This window comes from Corvus brachyrhynchos, unplaced genomic scaffold (genome assembly GCF_000691975.1).
Source record: "Corvus brachyrhynchos isolate BGI_N302 unplaced genomic scaffold, ASM69197v1 scaffold19, whole genome shotgun sequence".
Classification (NCBI taxonomy): Eukaryota; Metazoa; Chordata; class Aves; order Passeriformes; family Corvidae; genus Corvus; species Corvus brachyrhynchos.
Window position 1 is genome coordinate 2,100,653 of NW_008246061.1, and position 24,114 is coordinate 2,124,766.

Sequence of the window (24,114 nt, forward strand, 5' to 3'; positions counted from 1 at the left end):
CAGTGTCCTCTGCCCTCAGCCCCTCCAGACCCTTTTCCATCCCTGTGCCCCTCCTTTGGTGCCCAAAACTGTCCCCAGCACTCGAGGAGAGGCCACCCCAGAGCAAAGCAGGACAATCCCCTCCCTCACCCAGCTGGCGATGCGGGGCTTGGGGCACAACTCTTTTAAATGCACAATGTTTGATGCACAACTTCTTAAACTGTTTCTTCCTACTGCGTCAGTCCTAAAATTATATCTCCTTTTTCTGAGTATTACTTATTTTCCCTGTTATAAGCCATAAACTAAAGGACACAATGAATGCAAAATACAGAAATATTTTATTTCATTTACCAGAATATGAAAATTATCCATAGTTGTGGCACATCCAAGTCCAGGCAAACTGTTTCCAGCAGCAGGATTATATGGTGGAGAAATTGGACTTTCCAGGCACATCCACATGCAGTGTGCTACTGGGAGAGTATCCAAGTTACTGTGAAAAGCAAATCTTTGGATACAAGGGAGTGGTATCCCATCAGTTTGGCTGCTCGTGTGCTCTAGGAATGGTTTGGGTTAGTCTGGAACTGTAATTTTAGGGTTTGGGTATTTTAGTGTGAAACTTTTTGTCCCGGGAGTCATTGTGATGCCACAGGAGACATCTGTTGGTCCTGTTGGAGTGACTGTGGGAACGAAGCAGATCAGATATTTTCTCCACATCGTTTTTGATAAATGTATATTTCTGGCACAATACCTCATTTTTGAGGCAATAAGTGTTTGTACAGCGCTTGAAAATCCAAAGGATAGGGCTTGGCAGGAGTGGCCTCATGAGCATTGCTGCTTCTTGGGATTTTTGCACCATTGGAGCAAAGCACAGGGACAACAACCCCTGTTTGGGGGGTCTTCATTGGCTTTCTTGGGGCCAGAAATGCCAATTGCAGTGTAAAATTTAAACCACTTTGAAGATCAATATAAATCCAGTTGGATCTTCTATAAAACTCTCTCTTGTAGCTCGTATTGTGAAGTAATTTAGGTTTTGTTCACTCATTTATGAAAATTCTGAATTGCTTTGTGGCCACGATTTCAGAACTGCTCCTTATCCACATGTATCCATCGGAATCCAGTCCTAGAATTCTCTCTCTTGTTACAACTACAAAGCACTCAGACTTTCTCTTTTTCCTTTTGAATCAGTCCAGACTCCTGTACCAGTGGAGTGTCCTGTCTAGGCTGCTGGTTCAGAAGTGGATTTTTTCAAGGGAAAATTCATGTTTTAAGGTGTTGCCTTTTTATTTGCAGCTGCCAATGTGAAGTATCAGAATAGAACAGTTGGAACTTTGTGGGACAAGAGAGGACTGTTTATTCTCTCATTCTGTGGTAAGAATTGCATTGTTTTGATAAAATAAGCTGCTTGTTCGTGGATTCTGTGCTTATCATTGATTATTCTCTTAATTTATTTAATTAAGAGTTTTCCAAGATCTTAGACAAAAATTTGTATTTCGCTGAGTTGGAGTTTGCAACCTTTAATTATTAAAAAAAAAGGCTCCTGACTCTTAGTTGTGCTCAATCTTCAAACATGATTCTTTGTCTTGCTCCTATTCCTGAATAATGTGCAAATATTCGTGTTGTCAGCTGCTCTCCCAGTAAATCCTGGTGAAAGTTACTCAGTTACTGCAGCCTGCGGTGCCAGGAAAGAGGAGAAACCTCCCTGTCAGGGATTGAAATGAGGGAAACTGAGTGTTCATCCTTATCTCAGAAATTTCTTTCCACCTGCAAAGGGGGAGAAGTGTTCTCAGTTTGCAGCAGAAGCATCTTTTGCTCGAGGTACAGCGCATTCCTGAATGTTTAAATCTCAAATTTTGTAATGGTCCTTTGCCAAAAAATTTGGATTCCAAACTCAGAGGGTAACTGTGCCACAGGATGTAAACAGCTCAGGGGGCAGCTCAATTTGATTTTGATATTAAAATAAATGGAATTCATTCTGGATGGGTAAGGTAAGGGAACAAAGTGAAATGCTTGGATTCTTCCTCTTTCCTTTTCTTCCTCCAGTTCTCCTTGCTCTAAGTCCAAGTGCATTTAAATATATGTGAATTTAAACGATCCTTTATTTATCTAATCTTTTTTGTTTAGAATCACAGGCAAACAGATGGTTATTGCTACTCTTAATTATGTACATAATTTAAACCAGAAGGCACATCTGAAACAAAAGGTAATTAAGATGTTCCCATAGAGGCTGAACAGAGTCTGAGGTTACAACCTTTGCTCATCATTTATCCTTTCAAGCAGAACATAAGGATGGAGAATTAACAAGACCAATCTACTTTTTGATGTAATTTAACACACATGGAATTGCAGGTAAAAGGGCAGACAGTAAATTGATAACATCACCTTTTTTTGGCCTCAGTCCTGACCAAACCCAGTATTGTTGGTAGCAATAAAACCACGTTTCATTGCTCAGTGTATCAGCTGGCTGCTATTTTTATGTGATCCTGTTGATAAGGAGGAGCCTGAATTTAAGGCTGCTTTCCTGGCCAGGTTTTTTTATCTGAGCTGTGTTTGTACCTTTCCATTTCATTTCTGGAAAATGGGTTTTACTGTCAGGGCAGAGCTGCAGTTAAACACAAGGAGAATTCTCCTTCCATTCTGCAGCTAATCCTAAAACTGCTGTGGGTCAACTTGAGAAAGGGTTTGTGCAGCCACTTGGTGCTGGGCTGGCTTTGTCCCAAGCTGTCCCTTGGAGCAGCACAGTGGGGAATTATGGTGGGGACAGTTCAGGAGTGCTTGGTGGAGCTGATGATATGAGGAACGTTCTGCTCTCACTTCCAAGGCTTCTAAAGCCAGAAATCCCCTTATGAGGTGTCAACAGTCACTGGGATCCTCCTTCTGTTCCCATGGGAAGAGTTTGGTGAGCTGGAAATGGGTTAGAAAGCTTTGGGATAGAAGGAAATGTCAGTTCAGGTGTGGTTTGGGCTGTCCCTGAGCAGTGTGTGGTCCATCCCTGCTCCCGGAGCTGTTCCTCTCCCGTGTGCTCAGCCCAGTGACCTTGAGCTGCTGGAGGGAGCAGGATCAGCTCGTTGACTTGATGGGAAAGGAATGATTTCTTTCAGAGTATTCACTGCCCATCAGCCCAGAGAGCCTCATTGTAACAATTGAGCCTTTTTGCTGTTTCTGTCAGCAATTTTCAGAACTCCTTTGGTGGCAGGGAAGTCGCTGAAGCGTTTCACTGATGCCCAGCAGCAGCCAGAGCAAAGTGTTTGGTTTAGAACCAGTCCTGTAACTTCTTGTACCATTTATGTTGGCAGCATCACCCTTTGGGTCTGATAATCCTGATGCAAACTGAAACAGGCAGATTTTTTTTCCACACAGCTTTCCCAAAATTCGCCTTAAAAAGGAAGATTCTCGCATTCATGGAAAAAGCCCCACTGTTACAGTAGAAACTGTTCTGCACTGAATGCAGGAGTTAGACTGAAACTTGGTACTTCGGGTAGTCTCTGCTGGAGGTTTGTGCTGGATTGTAGGAACACAGCTGTAAGATATTTAAAAAGACCCAATTTTCTAAGTTAATGCTGGTTTTATTAATATGTAGGTGGTTATATAATAAACTTATAAATTACATATATCTAATAAAACTGAAGTATAAAAGAATTGTTTTTCCAGCATAGTGCCCATTAAATTAAAACTTTTCCTCAGAGATATTAAGCAAGCTTCAAATTTGTAATAAAGCCAAATTTTTTAATTTAAGTTGGTGTTTCTTTGATAATTGTGTGTGAAGCTGAAGGAGTTCCTTGAAATAACAAGGTATTTTTTATATCATAGGATCCCAGAATGGTTTGGGTGGGAAGGGACCTCAAAGCCCATCCAGTCCCACCCCCTGCCATGGCCAGGGACACCTCCCACTGTCCCAGGCTGCTCCAAGCCCCAATGTCCAGCCTGGCCTTGGGCACTGCCAGGGATCCAGGGGCAGCCCCAGCTGCTCTGGGCACCCTGTGCCAGGGCCTGCCCACCCTCCCAGGGAACAATTCCTTCCCAATATCCCATCCAGCCCTGCCCTCTGGCACTGGGAAGCCATTCCCTGGGTCCTGTCCCAAGTCCTTCTCCAGCTCTCACAGGATTTTATATCTACTTTTTGCATTAATTTTTAGTGAATTCATGGCAGTTTGAGCTCAATTTTGCTCATAATATCCTCCTTTTGTATAAATACATTCACAAACACACGTATGTGCACATCCTCAATGTGCATCTGCTGCTCCTTTTCCCTCTGTCCATATTCCATACAAAGCACAGGATGTGTTCAGGGCTCCCTGCAATGCTGCTGTGCTGTGAGCTGATGGATTGAAGTGGTTTTCTCTGTCAGCCTCAACACTGATAATCTGAAATATATTTATAAGTAAAGTGAGATATGAACTGAGAACTGGCTGGACTCGTGTGATGTATTTTCATTTGGAACTTTTATGTGCCATAGTCTGCAAACCCCATAAAATACCTAAGTGAATCCTGGTTGAGCAGAAAAGAGAAGAACCTTCCTGGATCTCAAAATCAAATTGTGACTCCTGAAGTCACTTCAGTCATTAAGTCCCTAATAGGGTGATTTGCATAAACCTCTGTTAATATTCCCAGAAAATTTGCAAATTATCAAAGGTTGGGGGGTTGTTGGGTAGGCAACAACCTTGCTTGAAGAGAGCAAGTCCCCAGTGTGTGATCTGGAGCTCTTGGAAAGGTCAGTGCAGGAAAATGGATATTTGGATGTATCCGTGGATATCCAAAAAGAGTCATGAGTGTAAAATGAGGATTTTTATCCCAGTAAGAATTCCAGTTCATATGCCAAAGGTGAAACAAGGTTGCTCCAGGAGGATCCAGACCCTGTGTTTCATACCAGATCAGCCTAAATGATCCCAGCGATCCCTTTGGGTTTGTAACCCACAGATTTGTGATTCACTATCTGCAAACAACTCGGGAGAAAATTCCAGGGGATCCAGAAAGATGAACATGTTTTAATTTAAATTATATAAACACTGGTCTAATTGCTGCCTTCAGACAGGTGTTCTCCCAGCAGCACATCCAAAGCTAATTTTTCAGGATGAACAGAAGGAACCAGACACATTTTGAAACAATTTTGGCTCTCAGGAGAGGGAGCTTCTGTGGATTTCATCTTTTCATAATTACTGTTTGCTCTCAGTTTTCTAACAGCTACATTCACAGTCTTTAAAAGTTAATTTGTATTTATTTGCCAAAAGAAATTTCATTATACTTTTCTGGTTTTCTAGATTTTTATAAGTCAAGAGCCTCAAAGTATTGCAAGTAAAGACGAGGATTCCTCCTCCTGCCCAGGGCCTGTCATGGTAAGCAAAGGGGCTTTGTAGGGTCTGTGACAGAGCAGAAGAGTTTAAAATGGGGAGAACATTAGGGAATAGATGTTTATGTGTGGGGTTGTTGAGTTTTAAGCATAGTGATAGTGCTTTTTTCCTAATGCTGCTATAAATCTTACAGCTTTTTAATGACTATTAATCAGGCTGCAGGAAGGAAACCTGTTTCTAATACCAAATTTGTTGTCTGAGGGCTCATGTTGGAGAGTTTAGAAACTTTAGTGACTTACTGCTCCTGGAACTTTCTGGGCACTTCATCCTGTGGGAGCTTTTCCTTGGCTGTGGATGGTTGGGGAAGGTGGCAGTGGGTGCCACGGCTGTGGGTGACTGTCACACTTTGTTCCTCAGGATGAAGAGACTCAGCACAGCCTTGAATGCATCCAGGCTAATCAGATTTTTCCCAGGAAGCAGCTGATCCGAGAGGATGAGAACCTTCAGGTAATGACCACACTGCTCCTTGCCAGTAAAAATCACACTACCTTCAGTTGGTTATGGATTCTCGGGCCTCTCCTGTAGAATTTTAATTCACAATTAGCACAGAAACTCATTTTCTTCTTAAATACTCCTGTACTGTTGGTAGGACAGAGAACTTGGGCATTTTTTTAAAAGAAATTCCTTCAAGGGTCTGAAAAATATCACTGCTACCTGTGCACTAAAATCAAGTGTCAGGTTTTATTCCATTGTTTAGAACTCTGTTGTTTTGAAAAATCAGCACTAAGCTGAATAAACACTGCCTTTGTATCTGGTTATTGTGAAGCCCAAAGTCTTCTGTTGCACAAAAATAGATATTTTTTGATTTCTTCATTTTCCAAACCTCCTTTTGAAATCAGTTTAGTTCAAATAATTTACCACAGAATTATGGAATCGTTTGGGTTGGAAAGGACCTTAAAACCCATCCAGTGCCACCTCTGCCTTGGCCAGGGACACCTCCCACTGTCCCAGGCTGCTCCAAGCCCCAATGTCCAGCCTGGCCTTGGGCACTGCCAGGGATCCAGGGGCAGCCACAGCTGCTCTGGGCACCCTGTGCCAGGGCCTGCCCACCCTCCCAGGGAACAATTCCTTCCCAATATCCCATCCAGCCCTGCCCTCTGGCACTGGGAAGCCATTCCCTGTGTCCTGTCCCTCCATGCCTTGTCCCAAGTCCCTCTCCAGCTCTCCTGGAGCCCCTTTGGGCCCTGGAAGGGGCTCTGAGCTCTCCCCAGAGCCTTCTTCTCTCCAGGTGAGCACCCCCAGCTCTCCCAGCCTGGCTCCATGCAGACACTCTTACATCAACTGAAGAGTTTGTTTCATTGTAATATAAAATATTTTTATTTGATTCAAGCTAAGTTGGTGTAAAACCAGTTTGCTTTCAAGCTGAGCATTTACACTTTCCACCCAGTTCAGCTAAACTGGGCTTAAGTCACGTTATAATTAACCAGTGACAATTTCCATGTATGGTGTAATGAACTCCAGGTTTTCTGACTTTCTAAAGCAGCAGCTTGTTGTGCATATTCATATTTACTGTGAGAAATTGGGAGCAAAAAGCTTGATTTGTCCAACTGAGCTCAGCTTTGTAGCATTTAGGGATCCAGTCTAGGCTGGTTACCTGAGCTTGCTGGGTGAAAGTGGGGAAATAGCAGGGAACATTATTCATCCTGGATGTTTTGCCTACTTTAGGATGAATTTAATAACATTATGGAAATGCCACTCTCCATTAAGTAAGGAGTGAGAGCATAAATCAAGCGCTTTGTCAGCCTGCTTGCCAAAGTGTGAGGATATTTTTCATAAAAATTCATTGCTTTCCCTGACCAGGCACTTACCACTCAGGAAAAGTAACATCAAGTAAGGGATCATTTAAGAAAAAGGCTGCACTTAACCTCTGAGCCAACCCTACCTGATGTTCCTCCTTAGCAGCAATAACGGCGCTGAATTCTCAGCAGGCTTTGTTTGATTTCTTGTGCTGCAGGAGGGGCAGATTTTTGGGAAATGGTCTCTGAAATCAGATTTTTGTTGCCTTTCTGCAGGTGCCGTTCATTGAGCTCCACGGGGAGAGCACAGAGTACGTGGGGCGAGCAGAGGATGCCATCATTGCCCTTTCCAACTACAGGCTCCACATCAAATTCAAGGAATCTGTTGTGAATGTAGGTTCTGTCCAGGTGTTCTGATCTCAGTGGGAATAACAGAATTTAGGATAAGAGTATGGTGATCCCCCCTGTTAAATAATGAAAAATCTCTTTCTGATGTTCAAATCCCATTTCTCAGGGGCAATAAATACATATTTAGGCACTGAAGGGGGTGACTCAGCTGCTCTGAAAATCAGGTGTCATAAGGAAATGTCACATCACTCAACCTGGTGGTCACTTCACAGCTGGCTGTGTCAGCCCCGTGTTGTCCCCAAGCTCTGCATGTGCTCAGTGGAGAAATAATCAATCTTCCTAATAAGGGGCCTTTGAAGCACTTAAAACTTGATTTGTGCCTTGCTTGGAGCTTCAGAAGGTGCAAGTGGGTCCAGCTGCTGATCTGTGCCAGATGTTGGGTGGTTTGAGTGCAGTCCTTGACCTCACCTTCAATGCATTTCTTTAAGGAGCTTTATTCCAAGTGTGCATTCCTTAAAGTGGCTCCATCTCCACCTCCTGTGGTGACAGACACAGTTAAATGGTGTTGGACAGTCCTGGCAGTGCTGTAGCACTCACACAGACCAGTCTCACCAGCTGTGGACACTTCCAGTGTGGAAGTCAAGAGCCTGTCCTGGGGAATGCCAGGGAATGATGGAGCTGCTTTATTAGAGAAGCCATTAGTGCATGTGCTACACTTCTTGTCCTTAGGATAATTAGGGATATTACTTTGTAGGGGTTTTCAATTCAGTAGTTTTGATCAGTACCAGGAATTGATGTTTTCTGAAATCACATTCCTTGATTGTGTTCAGGGAAGAGTTCCCAGAAGTTTGTCAATATTCCCATGTTAATTTTGCTTCCCTGACTTTCATATGCAGTGTTCTGCCCTCTCATTCTGTGTGATAACTCATTATCATCAGCATCATTAACCAGAAATAATCAATCAGTGGATGAGGTAGAGCAGAATATAAATCATTCTTTGTAACCATATATGACTGTCACTAATAACTTACTGTGAACTCTGCTGAAATCCAGGGCAGAGGGGGCTTGCAATGTCTTTAAGGATAAAACATTCTTCAGTAATTAAGAACCATATTTAAATTGTTCATTTTAGGAGTAGTAATCCTTTCGGTAATTGTTGACCAAAATTCTTGATCAGATGGTGATTGTCTAACTTAAATCTTCACTGAGTAATTTTTTATTGAATTCACCTTGATTCTTTCCTGCTGTTTTTAAGTCACCTCAGCTGTTCAGCAAATACCTGTAGGAAATTCTTCATTCCTGGTCTGTGGCTTTTCCCTCTTGTTTGGTTACAATTCCCTGGCTGTGAAAATGGGGCTGTGACACCTCAGTGAGCAGCACAGAGCTCCAGATCACCTGGGCTGGGAAAGAAATCCATTCAAAGTTGTTAATGTTCCCATTGCAACAGTGCAGAAAAGGGCTGTGTGTGGAGATCTTTCCCATGGATAATTTCCTAGATCTCAGTGCTAATAGGAACATGGTGTTTCAAATGCAGAAACAAAAGGTCCCGCAGACCATGCATAAATTGGGGGGATTATGACATTCAGGAGTGTTGACTTACATTTATCCACGGGATAAAAGTGCAGACTCGACAGGGATCTCTTGGTGCACAGGGGAGGTTTGGTTCCCAGGCCCATCTCTATTGATTCCTTAAGAAAATGTCAAACTTTGCAGCTGCTGAGTGTTTCTGTCTAATCACTTTCCTCCCTGTAAGCTAATTGCATTGATGGGAGAATTAACGTTTTAGTGGAGTTTGTGAAGGCATGGATTGCATGTAATCTCTTCCCAATGATGGATTTTGGCCACAGTACCAAAAGAAAGTCATGATGGGGGAGGCTTTGATGAGGAGGTGAGTTTTAGTGTGAGCTTTCCCTTGCTTGGAAAAATGGTTGGATTGGGATGCTCCCCATGTTTGTAGCTGTTGTGGTTCATCTCTGCTGGAGAGTGGCATAATCCTTGTCTTGTCCTCAGGCCCTGCTGCCCAAAGTCACGCTCAGAGCACAATTGTGAGAGCAGAGGGGGCTCAGAGGTGGCCTTCGAGACAAACCCAAAGTGTCATCAGCTGTAATTAAAAGCAAAAATTTGCTTCAGACACTCCTTATGGGTTCTATGAACCCCGGGGGGGATTCAACTCCCTCCACCCTGGAGCCCTTCAGAGCTGTCCTTGCACCCTCAGTGCCTCCATGTGCCACCTCATGCCACGCTCCAGGACACCCAGCACCCAGCCTTGGCCTTGTGCTTGTTAAAGACACCAGCCTGTACCATAACCCTGACATTACTCCAGCTCTGAGGTGGGAAAACAAGGAGGAGATCCCAATTCCAGCTCCCAGGCTCACTCGTGCTTACAGCAGTCTGGCCGTGATCCACTGCATCCCACTGGGAATTGTGGGCACGGACTGGGCCGTGGTGTGACTGTTTCAGCTCTGAAAATGGAACTTGTGCTGTTTCTAACTACAGAGCTGTAATTCTCTAAATTTATCTTGTACTGCTCTTAGATAACAGACATCTCCAGTCAAAATCATTTTAAAAACCCCTCAAAAAGAAAAAGTTGGAGTTGTAGAATGTTGCTGTTATTTAAAATGAGATAATTTTAAATAAGAGACAGTCAGGAGATACTGCAAGAGCAGGATGCTCCTGTACTCCCTATAATGGGATGTAGTTTGCCTCAGATAACAATGCATGTTTATTCTTCTAAAAGCACAAATGACTGCTTCTCCCTGCCTGGTTTCCATGCCATTATTAGAGGGAAGTGCCTGCAGATAGAATTGATGGCTCTTCCAGGAACGGGCTCTGGGTGTTGGATGGCAGCAGCCTGAAGGATGTGCAGTGGGAAGGGAAGGTTATCAGGGAGGGAGGGAATGACGGGAGATAATTCCACAGAGCTTTACTGGGGGAAGAATAATGGCTAGGAAGGAGGTTGAAAACACAAGAGGACCAGAGGACAGATTTTTATGAGTGGGAAGGAAAATTAAAAAGATTAATGGGAAGGTTGTCCTGACGAAAAACCTGCAGATTATGAGGGAATCGCTGGTGGGCTGTCGGAGGGGAATGGATGGCTGGGGAGCAGAGGGCACAGGGAAAGGGCAGGGAACAAGGAGTGACTTTGAAAGAAGGAAATTAAAAATAATGCAGGAGGAGAAGAATTAGTTTGTCATTAGAGTGTGGACAGGAGGAAGAGGAGCCACAAGCAGAATGCCAGGAGGAGGGAAAAGGTGAAGAACTGCTTAAATGAAGATGGACATGGGAAAGAACAGAATAAAACAGGGCTTGGGGAATAAAAAGATGTTAACAGACAAAGCAGCACTGGACTTAAAAAGCAAGTCTGGACTCTTAGCTGGGAAAGATGCCTTACTTCCCATGTTGGTGCCATTGAACTCAGTGGTAGATTTAAATAAGTTATTTCAGAATCATTTAAGTTAGAAAAGCCCTCCCAGGCCATCAAGTCCAAGCTGTGCCTGATCCTCACCTTGTCCCCAGCCCAGAGCTCTGAGTGCCACATCCAGTCCTTCCCTGGACACCTCCAGGGATGGGGATTCCAAACCTCCCTGGGCAGCCCCTTCCAGTGCCCGACCACCCCTTCCATGTAGAAATTCCTCCTGAGAATTGTTGTTAGGTGTATGTGGGGCTGTCCAGTCATGAAGACACTCTGGAAGATTCTCCAATCTGAGCCCCATTCCTGTCCATTGATCAGACAATTTACCTGCCTGGCAGACCGGGATCAAGCAGGAGAAGGCTTGGAAGGAATGAGCAGGTGAAATACCAGGATCAGCTGTGGAACAGAGCACCTGCTCTGGTCTGTGCTGCATTTCAGTCCTCTGCTGCTTTGGTGGAGTCACCCACAGTCAGGCAGGGCTCAGGGGTGGGCAAAGGGGCTCTCTCACAGGAGGGATTCCTCATTTCATGCCCCCTTCATGTCACTGATTCTGTCACAGATCTCAACCAGTGCCAGTGCTGAAAACATGGACAGAAATTCAAGTTCCAGCTTTATTTGAAATGCAAATTTGAAAATCCAAACTACTGGACTGCGGGCTCAGACACCCTCTTGCCATGGATTTTCTGTCATTTAATGTCCAGTTACAACAGAAGGAGCAGAGTAACTCCCCTGTCCCAGCCTTGCTGGCCATCACAGGGGAGGGTTGGTGGCTCTCCAGCTCTAGAGAGCCCAGAGCTGCCTCTGGTTGTGGTCTGACATGGGCAAGGGAAAGGCTGAGCATTAAAAAATCCCTGCCTGTTGTGTCTGGGGGCTGTGAACGTGGGCAATGATTTGAGAACCCTCTGGGCTCTGTCTGAGGTGCTGCCCTGAGCTGTGCCTGCCTTCCCCAGAGACAGCAGAGTTCTCATCCCTCTCCTGGGCACAGCATTTGCCGTGAGCTTGCTCCAGGCATCTCCCTGCTCAGAAGAAGTTTTCCCCTGGTTTGTATTTTTGAGACATCTCTTTTCCTTGCCTGCTGGTTTTAGTTAATTTCCTTTTTTTCATTCCACTGAAATCAGGTACTTTTTAAGCTTTCTGGTGCCCGAGAAGATGGTGTCTTGATTCCTTATCCTGGAGCTTTGATTGGAGGTGACCTTCAAGGACTTGCCCAAGCATATGGAAAGGCCCTGGCAGGGCAGGCTCTTACAGCCACATCTTGTAATCCCCAGATTTTGTAAGCCAGACCTTAAACTGCTGGATCTTAGTCCTGTGATGGCGAAAGTCAGGGTATTGGAATGTTACTAAAGGCTGGCAGAGGTTTTATTGCCTTGTGCAATGTCCATATAATCTGCTAAACAATTCAAACAGATTTGTGCTTCATGTTCATTACAGGTATTAGCTAAATTTAGACAGTTATTTATGACTTCTGTTCATTTAAGACAATAATGTACATTTGCCCATCTCAGGTAAAGTTCTAAAAATAATATTGACAATTAATATTTTCATCTAAAGGTATTTCTCATCTCTAAAGGTATTTGCATATACTCTGACCAACCTGCTGCTGGTTAAACATGCCAGGAAACAGCAGTGTATAGAACTGCACTTTAATGTGAAAGATTCAACATTACCACTCTAAATTTGGCTGCTCCATCACAAGTGTTGATCTAAACAGGCCAAAGGGTTTTTCCCTGAGGAGGAAATACGGGATATTGCCATAGAAAAGCATCCAGACTGCAACAGTCTGTTGAGGGGATCTTGCTTGGCGGTTCTTTTTGATCACCAACAGCTAAAAATATATTAAGATTCCTAAATTTGGACCTATAAGAGAGAAAGCTGCTTCCATGAGAGAGGAGCTTGGATGTCTGCTGCCTTTCCTGCAGCCTTCTCAGCTGTTCCCGTGGGATCCCTTAAGGCTTTTGGGCTACACAGGACTGGAGCTGGAATATGAATACCTGGTACCAAGCTCCACAGCTGCTGAAGTGGTTCCACTTGGGTTCTGTTGTTTTCCTCTCTTCAGACTCCATGTAGCCTACAATAAATCCTTGTGAGATATGCAAAGAAATTGCTGTTACTGCTGCTGAAATCAAATAATGTGATGTGTTTAATTGCAGGTTCCATTGCAGCTCATCGAGAGTGTGGAGTGCCGGGATATATTCCAGCTTCATTTGACTTGCAAGGACTGCAAGGTTATAAGGTAGGAGAGGCTCAGTGTTAAAGGGGGGGGAAATTTGCCTTCCACGTGCCATGGGCAGCTGGGATGGTTCAAGGAAATGGGGTTTCTTACTTGATTTCCCTCAAAAGCTTTTTATTTTGTCTGATTTTTATACAAGGTGAGCTGTGTGTCTGATTGTTGTGATACAGGACAGCAGCAAACCTTGGTCTGAGCCCACGTGGCTGATCTTGGTTTTATTCTGACGTTAATTTTAGTCTCACTGTGTTTTCCCTGCTTTATAATCAGTTATCATGTATTATAGATCTATTGATAGATGCAAATCAATAGATACAGAAGTAGATAAAGCCACTGACACACATATTGGAGAAGTGTTTAATCAAGATTTGGGGTTTGGAGGCTTCATCCACGCTGCATTTTCAACACCCATGAGGGTACAGTCACTATCCTTGAGGCATGGTGACCTGCTGGAAAAGAAAGTGAGGGAATAAGGGAAAAGCAGGTGAGGGAAGCTCCAGGTGTGCAGCCAGCAGTTCCTCCTGGCTGCCCTTCTGCAGGCTCCAGACCTGAGCCGGGACTCTCTGAGCTGCCCAGCCTGAGCTACCCTTAGCTGGGTTGTTTTGGTTTTTTTTTTTTACTTTTCTGCTGCAGAAATTAATTTTGATCTATGAACTTTAATTAAGAAGAAAGGAACATTTCTTTTTGATTAAATGTTTGCTGGCAATACCTTTTGTGTAATGAAAGGAGTCCCAGCCATCTCCGAGCACTCAGAATGTTTAACAGGTCAGCTGCTTCCTGAAAGGCTGTTTTTTTCACCAGGACTGATTTGACTTTAGAAGTAATACCTAGTTTAATTTGAATTCAATGTTTAACTTCCTCTTCACTTGTAGCTCTTGACATTTAAGAAAGTCACCTTTCCTCCCTACATTAATTTGTTATTTCCCTTCAATTGTAGAATGAATACAAATTGATTGTTTGTATTTTTGCCTTCCTTATCAATTTCCTCTCAAAATTGCATCTCCAAGACTGAGGACTTTGTGACGGTTGGTTGGGAGATGGTGAAGTTTGGGACTGAGACAGAGGATTTAGAACATATTCTTGTTCTTTTTCATGGGCAAACTTTGTATTTTGAGTAGTAGAATTCAAGTAAAGATAATACTTGTTATTTGCACCGCTAACTTCAAAATAATTTAGAAAGAATTTAGGGTGAGATGTATCTTGCCTGAGTTTGAATATTTAATGGAGAGTTATCCAGTCTCAGCGAGTAGGCTGGACTTGCTATACAGTCAGTGATGGGAAAGAAATAAACCCCTCAGGCTGCAGTTCCTCACAACTCTTGGGAGATGTTGGACATGGCTTTTTCCTTCCACGTTGTGGCTCTGAGCTATTTGCAGGTAGGGGTGATAAATCTGCCCCGAGGGAGTGCAGATGCCATCATTAACCAGCAGCACTCGGACTGAGCTGAATGTAAATACTTGGGCAATATTTAATAACTATAAAATCTTGAAGAAAAATGTCAGGGCAAAATAAGTCACTGATTTATTTCCACCCTTTTACTCTAAAGAGTCCAGGAATCCTCTTTGAAAAGAAAAGCTAATGTAATTTTAATGCACTGCTTTAAAGGTTTGTTTCTCCTGTGCAGGGAATATTCTCTCTGCTTTTTGTTAGTCTGTAACATTGGGCAAAGCTCAGTCTGTGCTTCCCAACAAAGCCACAAAGAGAAGGGTTTGAAATGGACCTTAAAACCCATCTCGTTCCACCCCTGCCATGGGCAGGGACACCTCCCACTGTCCCAGGCTGCTCCAAGCCCCAATGTCCAGCCTGGCCTTGGACACCGCCAGGGATCCAGGGGCAGCCACAGCTGCTCTGGGCACCCTGTGCCAGGGCCTGCCCACCCTCCCAGGGAACAATTCCTTCCCAATATCCCATCCAGCCCTGCCCTCTGGCACTGGGAAGCCATTCCCTGTGTCCTGGCCCTCCAGCCCTTGTCCCAAGTCCCTCTCCAGGTGAACACCTCCTGCTCTCCCAGCCTGTTCTTGTTTACAGGACTGTGGTTACAGTTATATTATTTAGATTATAATGTGTGGGATAGTTTTCTGAGTTTCCCTGATTCCAGCGGTGAGAAGGGGCTCTAACACATTCCTGTCTTTGACCTCAGTGATCTTTCCTGGGTTTCATAGGTAACACATGGAGAAATGTTCCCCTCATTCCTGGCAGGGCACTGTTATTCCCAGTCACAGAACGTTGCTGCTCAGTTAATCCTGACTCCCTAAATGTGTTTCCTTACTCATATCCCCAGGTTTCATTTTTACTTCCCATTAGAGTGCACATGGAAGCAGAACTAAGTTGTCAATAAGTTGTTCACCCTCACTTTGTGCTCTCACAGACCTTTTCATGCTCAGCCTGTCACCTTCTAGAGCAGCATCTCTTACTGAAAATCACCCATGGAATGTTTGTGTCTGGACAGGTGTCAGTTTTCCACCTTTGAGCAGTGTCAGGACTGGCTGAAGAGGCTGAACAATGCCATCCGCCCCCCGTCCAAGATAGAGGACCTGTTCTCCTTTGCCTACCATGCCTGGTGCATGGAGGTTTATGCCAGTGAAAAGGAGCAGCACGGGGACTTGTGTCGGCCAGGTATGTGGGAACACCTTTGGGATCACCAGAGCAGCACCTGGATATCCCCAGGGAGTTACTGGGGTGGATTGGATTCAGTCAGCCAGGTGTAACCATACCTTCATTCACCACAGCAGCAGCTTTCAGTCTAAACCATTTTGGGTTGATTGCCACGTTTTCTGTAACTGTCTGGAACAGAGATCTCCAAGATGGGTGTTGGAGAGGAGAAGGGAGCCCCTGAGCTGCTCCTGAGGTTCATTCACAGCCACAGGCAGTGATCTTTTTTAGTGGGATAGCATCCTTGCTGGAAAGCTTTAGAAGCCCACAAGTAAATAAGAGCTCAAACTTGGCGAGCTGGAGGTTGTAACACTTGTTTAAGAAATCTGATTTCCAGGCCCTCTGTGATCTCCTGTCAGTCACAATTCACTGCCTCAGGGAAGTGTCCCAGTTACCAGGCTGAAAGATGTTCCTGGGATTCTGTCCTGGTTGCTCTGGAGCTGGGCACAGGCTCTCATGTCTGTGGTGTCTGGGGAGGAGCAGGGATCACACAGTGGGAGGAGGAGCTCCCTGGTCCTGTTCCTGTTCACACACTTCATTAGCAGCTTCTGGAAAATGCCAAAAAACTCCTCAGAGCAGAGTTTCACACCCAGGGCTTTTCCCTCCTAACTAAATTAGGGAAATGGGAGCTAGCAGACCTGTGGAAGGCTTGCTGACTCTCCTCTTCCTCGCTTCATGAGGAAGATTTCAGCCTAATGCTAGCTTAGGATAATCGTGGAATCACGGAATGGTTTGGATTGGAAGGGACCTTAAAGCCCATTTCATCCCACCCTCTGCCATGGGCAGGGACATCTTCCACTAGACCAGGATGCTCCAAGTCCACCCTGGCCTCGGACACTTGCAGGGATAAGAAGCAACATTTACCTTTTTATTAACTTCTACCAGTCAACTTTTTTTCTTGCAGCTCTGTCTATCAAATAATTTTCTTTAACATAACTTCATCTCCCTGTAGCTGCCTGTGGCTGGGGGTAGATGTTCTCCTTCGAACAGCTGGATTATAGCTGAAATAAATCAGTGTGAATGGAGTTGAAGAAGTCAATCCCAAGACATTGTCATTTCTCTTCTATGTCCAAGGAGCCCATTGTTTGCTAGATACAGACAAAAATACCAAAGTGCTTCAAAATCCATCCAAGTGTCAACAGAACACATTTTCTGGGAAAAATATGTTAGCAGTGTCTGTCGTAGAGATCCAGGCTGTCGCTCACAGAGTCAGCTTTAATAGGAAGCACAAGCCCACAAAATATCTAGCTTGCTTTTCCTGGCATTTTGAGAGTGGATTGGGATGCTTCTAAACATTATCAATGTTGGCTCAAAATGCCTCTTAAAATACCAGCAGTTCAGGAGGAATGGACTAAATGTTAAGGTGGGGCTTCTTTCCAAGAGGAAAACCTGTGGCTTCACAGTAGCTAAAAATTAAGAGGGAAAAATCAAACAGAATATTTCATTTTCATGTAGTTTTATGTGTTTCTCTTAAAACCCACCAGGGCTGAGCAGTGTTGATTGGGGATATTTCCATTATTCTCATTTGCTATCCAAAAAAATCCTTAAGGATGTAGCACAAGTTTTAAGGAGCAGCTGATGGTGAAGCCCATCCTTGTGGTGCTCCAGCAAAAGGATTTGTGGGGTTTTTAAATTTAAAAAGTCACTGCCAAGAACAAACCTGACAGAGGTTGTTGCCTGGCTGGAGTGTGTTGTCCAATTTCACCTCTGCTCTTGACAAAGGATCTGTATAACACTGTAATTAATTAAGTCCTGTAATTAGGCTGCCATCTATATTCTTAATTTACCTATTTCTGTTTATCTCTCATTGTTCTGTAACCTGGCATTAAAAATCATTCCAGACATGTGCATTTACATCTTGGAGTTAAATGTGTATCTACAGATAGCTGGGGGATTGAAAGACTTTAAGGGTTTTCTAAAATATTTAATGGAAAGATGTAATACTTAAAGCATTAATTTTTCAACAGATTTTTCCCCCCTTGGGTGCTGCTCTGCCTCAGGATTTAATGATACAGTAATTTAAAGAGACAAGCAATGGATGGACTTTCAGAATCACTTATCTAGTGCTGCTCACATGCTCATTAAATTTAGCACTTCTCTTAGCCCTGGAAACTTGGAAATTTTGTCTCATTTTCCAGACTTTCTGTCTTCTTATTCTTTATTGCCACTGTATATTTTTCAATTGTATTTTGAGACTTTAAAAGAAAGTGTCTAGGAAATAAATGGGGCTCATTGCACTTCCTTTAATGTATTAATCCAGGAATTTGTGAGGCTCTTGTGACTGATCTATGTGTCAAACAATCATTTATGCATTTTACTTTCCTATCTGCACATGACTCATGGAGGAATAATGTCCAATTTACGATGGAAAACTGAGATGCAGGATAAATGACAGGACCTGCCTCCAGCCATACAGGAAAGCTGGAGCTGGAAATGCATATTCAATGGATTGTCCATGTTCCAGGGCACATTCCAGGTCTTCCCCTTTCACCAGAGCTTCACATTCTTCTCATTGATACCAAATTCTTCTGAACTTCTGACCATCCCACTTGGATTGCTGATGGATCTCAGTTCCTTTGTTGATGTCCTTGGTTCTGGTCTGCAGCATTGTTCTTTTTAATACGAATTTCCAGAAGTTGGTAATTTCAGGGAAAAACTCCTTGTTGGACTCTGGCGTTTCTGGAGAGTTGGCCAGAGAGAGCCATCGATGCAATTATCAAAATGAGGCTGTGAAATGCAGGTGGTGGGGTTGGACTGAGGGATGTGCTGGTTTTCTCTGTTTTGCAAAGCAGGAATCTTAATTCCTTATTTCCCATTCATTTTCTCCCTCTGCTCTGGATCCCCAGGAGAACATGTAACTTCCAGGTTTAAGAATGAAGTGGAGCGGATGGGGTTTGATATGAACAATGCCTGGAGGATTTCCAACATCAATGAGAAGTACAAGTGAGTGATGAGGCTGCTCCTCCACAGCCAAATTGCATCTCAAAACACTCAATTACTGAAACTTTTTTCAACTTCTACAGTTCCAAAGAAGGGACAATCAGAATTAGGATTTTTTTGTTGGTTTATAGAAAAAATGTGCTTTTAATTTCTCAATGTTTTATTAGCTGCTACGGTTTTTTAGGCTTGGAAATACCAGATTTTGATGTGGCTTCTTAGAGAATAAGCATTCTAAGGGAGATCTTAGTGAGCAAAGAGTGGAGTTTGAACTTTTTAAAATATTTTTTTATAGTGTCTTGCTCTCTAACTTACTACAAAGACATGTATTTTAAAAAAAAAACCCAAAGCCAAACACGTTTGGAAGAGTTAAATTTGTGGATGAATAAGTAAGAGAAAACCCTTTCTGAGGTACTCAAAGTGCAGACAAAGTCCTCTTTAGGCTCTGGAGCAGGGGAAGGTGCTCTGTGACCTACAGCGGGGGGGACGGGGTGTTCTGGCTGATCCCTGGTCCTGCTCAGAGCAAACCCAGCTGGAACACTTTGTGATGGAGCAGTGTCAGTGCTCTGCCTGGGCAGGATAATGACTCACAGCTGGTGGTTGGTGTCCCTGCAGGAGGAATCTCTGCCTTGGCCTCTGGAAGAGGAGGGAAGGAGAAAGAGCCATCCCTCCGTATTTAATGCTGGAGAAGGGGGAGTTTATTAACATCCAGGGAAGCAGGAATTGACAAAAGGGGCATCAGGTTCCTCCACAGCTGCTTTGTGCTCTCTGGGGGGTCTGGAGCTGCTCCCTATCCCTGACTTTGCTCCCTTTCCCCACAGGCTGTGTGGCAGTTACCCCCAGGAGATCATCGTTCCCGCCTGGATCACGGATAAGGAGCTGGAGAGCGTGGCCAGCTTCCGCTCCTGGAAGCGCATCCCTGCCGTGGTGTACAGGTGAGGAGCAGCTGCAACAGCCTTCACCAGGCTGGAAACAGGCAGTTCTGACAGAGAAAAGCTGGAATAAGTCAAAACTGGGAATTTTGGGAGGTGCTCAGGCTGCTCTGGCTAAGGCAGACGCTCCACGTGCGCTCCGAGTGGGAATAATGGGTTGTATTTAGAATTCCAAACGCACACTGGAGGAGCACTCAGCATTTACATCTCCTGCAAATCATTCCTAGGGCAGTCACCCCAGTTAAGATTGATTTTTAAATTTTTTTAATATGAAAATGAAAAAATGGAAGGTGAAGACATCAGTGGAGAACTGATGAATGGCCCCCCTGGCTGGGTACTCTTTCAGCTTTTCCCTGACTCATCTGGCTAATTCTCAGACTGCAGTATAAACAAGGACAAATACCAAAATTACTTGAAGGAGATCTAAAACTCAAAGTAAAAATTAATGTACAGTTTAGCTCTATCTCCATATTTTAGATAGTTTTTATTACACAGACCCTTCCTTAGATTGAGTCCAGCAATTCTTCATAATAAAACTGCTTGTCTGAGATACTGGGTTTTGGCAGCTTCTTCAGTGGAAAATCTATTTCAGCATCTGTTTTTTCAAATATTCTGGATTCTGTGGATATTCTGTGGCTGCCCCATGCATGGAAGTGTCCAAGGCCACGTTGGACAGGCCTTGGAGCAACCCTATTTAGTGGAAGGTGTCCCTCTTTGTGGCAGGGGATGGAATGAGATGAGCTTTAAGGTCTGTTCCCACCCAAACCATTCCATGATCCTATAAACCTGTCACTTAATCCCGTGGCCCCTTCCCTGGGGTGGTTATCCTCCCATAAATCTTTAAAATCTTTTTAAAACATCAGATGACAAAGGGATTAAAAAGATAATGAATCTGATATTCCCTAAGCCTCAGCACCCATTCCCTGTGAACACAGAGAGCAGGAAAGTTGACAAATCCTTAGCCTGGGTCAGAGGAGCCAAGGGCAGGAGAGCTGTAGGCCACAAAACACTGTTTGCTGAGCTTAAGGGTTCTTGTTCTGTGAAAGCAGAACAAATTGGCTCATGGCAGCAAATTATCTTTAAATCCTCCTGTCTTTCCTCCTTTTCCTCCCAAACAACCAAGGGGTTTAGTGTGGTCTCTTTTGGAATGGTGAAGGAGTTGTTCCCTCCTCTGCTTAGCTCTGGGAAGGGGAAAAATGCTTTCCAGCATCTGCTGACTTTAAAAAACCTGTGTATCTTATTATTACAGTACTAAATGTGTGTATATCGATTATATTTATGTATAAAGGAGAAATGTGTGATTTATGTGTGGGCTTGGGTTCAGCTTTTGGGCCTTTTCTGCAGTTGTCACATCATTAGGGGACACCTCACCTTCAAACACTTCCCCAGGGCAGCATTCCCTCTCCTGTCATCACTGCACAGAAGGAAAGCACTTTGTTCTCATTCCTGGGAACACCTTGCATTCCAGGGATTTATAGAAGAGCAATTGAAAAGTCAAAAGACCACAGAGATGGAAATTGTTCTGTCCCCATGTTCAATTTTCTACAGTTCTGCTGAGGCTCTGGGTGGTAAATCACATGTGGGGTTTCATTGCTGAGCTTCAAATCAGCGAGAGAAAAGTGTTTCTCTTTTTTGATTTCTTTTTTTTGTCCTTATCTTGACATTTAGTAATAGCTTTTTCAAGACATCCAGTTCATCAGTCTGGGCTCTAATAGAGCTCACAATAGTGAGGGGAGGAGGATTTCTAGGTTGGACTGGGCTTGGAGCATTCTGCTCTAGGGGGAGGTGTCCCTGCCTGTGGCAGAGGCTGGAACAGGATGAGTTTTAAGGTACTTTCCCACCCATATCATTCCATCATTCTGTGATTGGAATTCCATATATATTTATATATATATATGTATATAGCCATAAACCCAGCTTTTTTTCTTACTTTTGGAGGAGTAAGGGCAAGAGCTTTTTCAACATTTTTCATCCATTGAAATTATTTTGGGACTTAACGATTTTAGTTTCATTATTGATCACATTACTAAACCTCTTTTCTCTTTACTTGAGGGGAAATAAAAGCAATCAGGATTTTTTTTAAATTAGTCCAATCACTTGTCTCAGATACAGAACGCTGGGACAGAGACCAGAGAGACACTGGCAAATTCACTGTCCCTGTGAAGCAGTCAAGGCTGAAAAGCCAAGCAGGCTGATTTGGAGACAAGCTCCAGGAGTGCTCCACGGAGATTGGACTGGCAGGAGCCTTGCTTGCATTCAGTGATCGAATTCCTAGAGAAATCTCACACCCAGACCCTGCAGTTTTTCTTTCTGTTTCCAATTTTTTAAACCTTTTCACATATTTCATAGAGTCACTGAAACAGATTGGGTTGGAAGAGAACTTACAGCTCATCTCATTCTACCCTCCTGCCACGGGCAGGGACACCTTCCACTATCCCACGTTGCTCCAAGCCCTGTCCAGCCTGGCCTTGGACACCTCCAGGGATCCAGGGGCAGCCACAGCCTCAACCTCTCTGGGAACAATAATTTATGTAGATAAATCTGGCTCCAGAAAATCAATGTCATGGAGAAGGCTCTTAGGATTTTTTGGGAGGACAATAGAGAGCCCTTCCTACCTTGTGGAAACAGCATCATGAGAGCCTCCCTGGAAGTTCTCTGTGTGGAAGTGTTCTTTAGCCTTGCACTGCTGAGGGTGAGCACCCACCCAGGCACAGGGATCCCGTGGCACACGGAAATTCTGTTCCTGCTTCTGAGTTACATCCCTGAACTGCAGCCGTGGGGTTTCCATTACAGGTGCTGGTAGTTCAGAAATGCAGTACAGGGAGCAATTCACCCTTCCTTAGTCCTCTCTGCTCTGTGGTTACTTGGGGGATTTATTGTACTCCGAGGTGGTTTGAACACAGGGAGGATGAAGCCTGTGCAGAGGTGTACGTGCATCCTGCAGCTCTACAACAGCTTGTAAAGGGCTTTAGAGTTACCTAATGCTGATTTACTCTTGCTTTCTTCAGGGGGATGCAAGTTTTTTTGTCTCTAGGGAATTTTCCATGGAGGTTTTGCTTTAAGTTTTTTGAATCGTTTTGGTTTGTTTTGTTCCTGAGCTCTGAGTGATGCCCTCTTATCCCAGCTCTATCCCTGGGGACCTCAGCATCTCACTGGCTGTTCTTTATCCCTGTGGCCAGTCCAGTTGGAATGAGTGGGATTCCTCAGCCCTCCAGTATGCCCCTAAATAGAATTGCGTGCTGATTTCTGGTACCTCTGAACGTGGCAGATTTGTGCAGGGCACTGGTGGGGCTGCACAGCCACCAACGAGCTCATCTCCTCGCCTAATGAGTCTTCATTATTTGTGGTACAATGCAAGGCAAGGACCTGGAGATGAAAATATAACTCTTTATGAACCTATGAAAATTATTCTGCAGCAGGTAGTCATGAAATCTGGGAGAACATATGGAAAAATAAATGAGCTGCTCTGTTCAAAATAGATTTCTTACACGTATAATGATGTTTTATTTTCTTTTATTTGTGCAAGCGTAGCGGGGAACTAGGTGGCCTTTCAGTGATTGGCATGTATTTTTTCCTGAACTAATTTGCTATGGGTAGAGCTGTTTGTGGAAGGCTATTAATTCCAGCAGAAATCCATTTCCCTGTGCCTGCAGTCGGCTGGCACCTGGTGTAAGAGCTGTGGCTTCGCATCGCTTTTCCTTCGCCTCGCTTAACGCAGCGTGTCAGTGCTTCCTCTAACTGAAGGCTTTTTATATGAAACAATTATAAAAGAGCTATGAAAAATACTTCAAACTGCATATCCCAGCCTGTTTGATCACTTGAAGGCTCTGCACCATGGAGCCACGTCCCTGTGTTGCTGTTGGATGAGGAGCAGGAGGCGGCGGCGCCCACGCGGTGCCTGCGGGGACGCTGCGGAGGAGGTGCCGCGCAGCACCCGGGGGTGACAGCTCTGACAGCACAGCACAAAGCAGCCTGTCACACCTCCAGAAACATCCATCAGAGTGCTCAGAGCCAAAAAGTCAACATTGGCTGCTTTGGGTGGGCTGGCTTCCTGTTCAGGGCTGAGACTGTTAAGATTTGCTTAAAGGTTAAGCTGACCCTCAGCACTCTGGGTTCCCTGATTAGAGGGAGTTGAACAGCTCCTGGCTGCCCTGAAGCTCAGGTGGGTGGTTTGTTTGCAGGGAGGTTCTAAAATCTTTTCCTGCATCATAACGTACAGGAACTGTAATTGGCATGTGCATGCTTTGGAAATGCAGGGTTCAGGTGGGATTCCTGGGTGAGGACAGCATTGCCTGGAGGCACCTGTGCTTGAAAAGCTGCTATTCCCAGAAATCCACCTGGGTGCTGGGCTCATCCAACAGTGTGGGCAGCAGGGGAGGGGGGAATTCTGCCCTCCTGCCCTGCTCAGGTGAGACCCCACCTGCAGAGCTGCCCCAGCCCTGGGGCCCAGCACAGGAAGCATCTGGAGCTGCTGGAGGAGGCCAGAGGAGGCCACGGAGCTGCTCCAAGGGCTGGGGCCCCCCTGCTCTGGGGCCAGGCTGGGAGA

At 44.5% G+C, this 24,114-nt stretch overlaps 1 protein-coding gene across 4 annotated transcripts in view; it reads left to right on the forward strand.

The window, feature by feature from the left end:
- MTMR3 (myotubularin related protein 3) overlaps positions 1-24,114 on the forward strand; it is a 73,819-nt gene that overhangs the window by 29,757 nt on the left and 19,948 nt on the right. For all 4 annotated transcript variants that reach the window (XM_017746504.1, XM_017746502.1, XM_017746501.1 and 1 more), the window contains exons 2-9: positions 1,270-1,347; positions 5,235-5,309; positions 5,682-5,771; positions 7,337-7,453; positions 12,971-13,053; positions 15,497-15,663; positions 18,546-18,642; positions 19,458-19,571. In XM_017746504.1, the coding sequence (XP_017601993.1) occupies positions 5,307-5,309; positions 5,682-5,771; positions 7,337-7,453; positions 12,971-13,053; positions 15,497-15,663; positions 18,546-18,642; positions 19,458-19,571 (671 nt within the window). In that variant the 5' untranslated portion in view covers positions 1,270-1,347; positions 5,235-5,306. The remainder of the gene's footprint in view (positions 1-1,269; positions 1,348-5,234; positions 5,310-5,681; positions 5,772-7,336; positions 7,454-12,970; positions 13,054-15,496; positions 15,664-18,545; positions 18,643-19,457; positions 19,572-24,114) is intronic.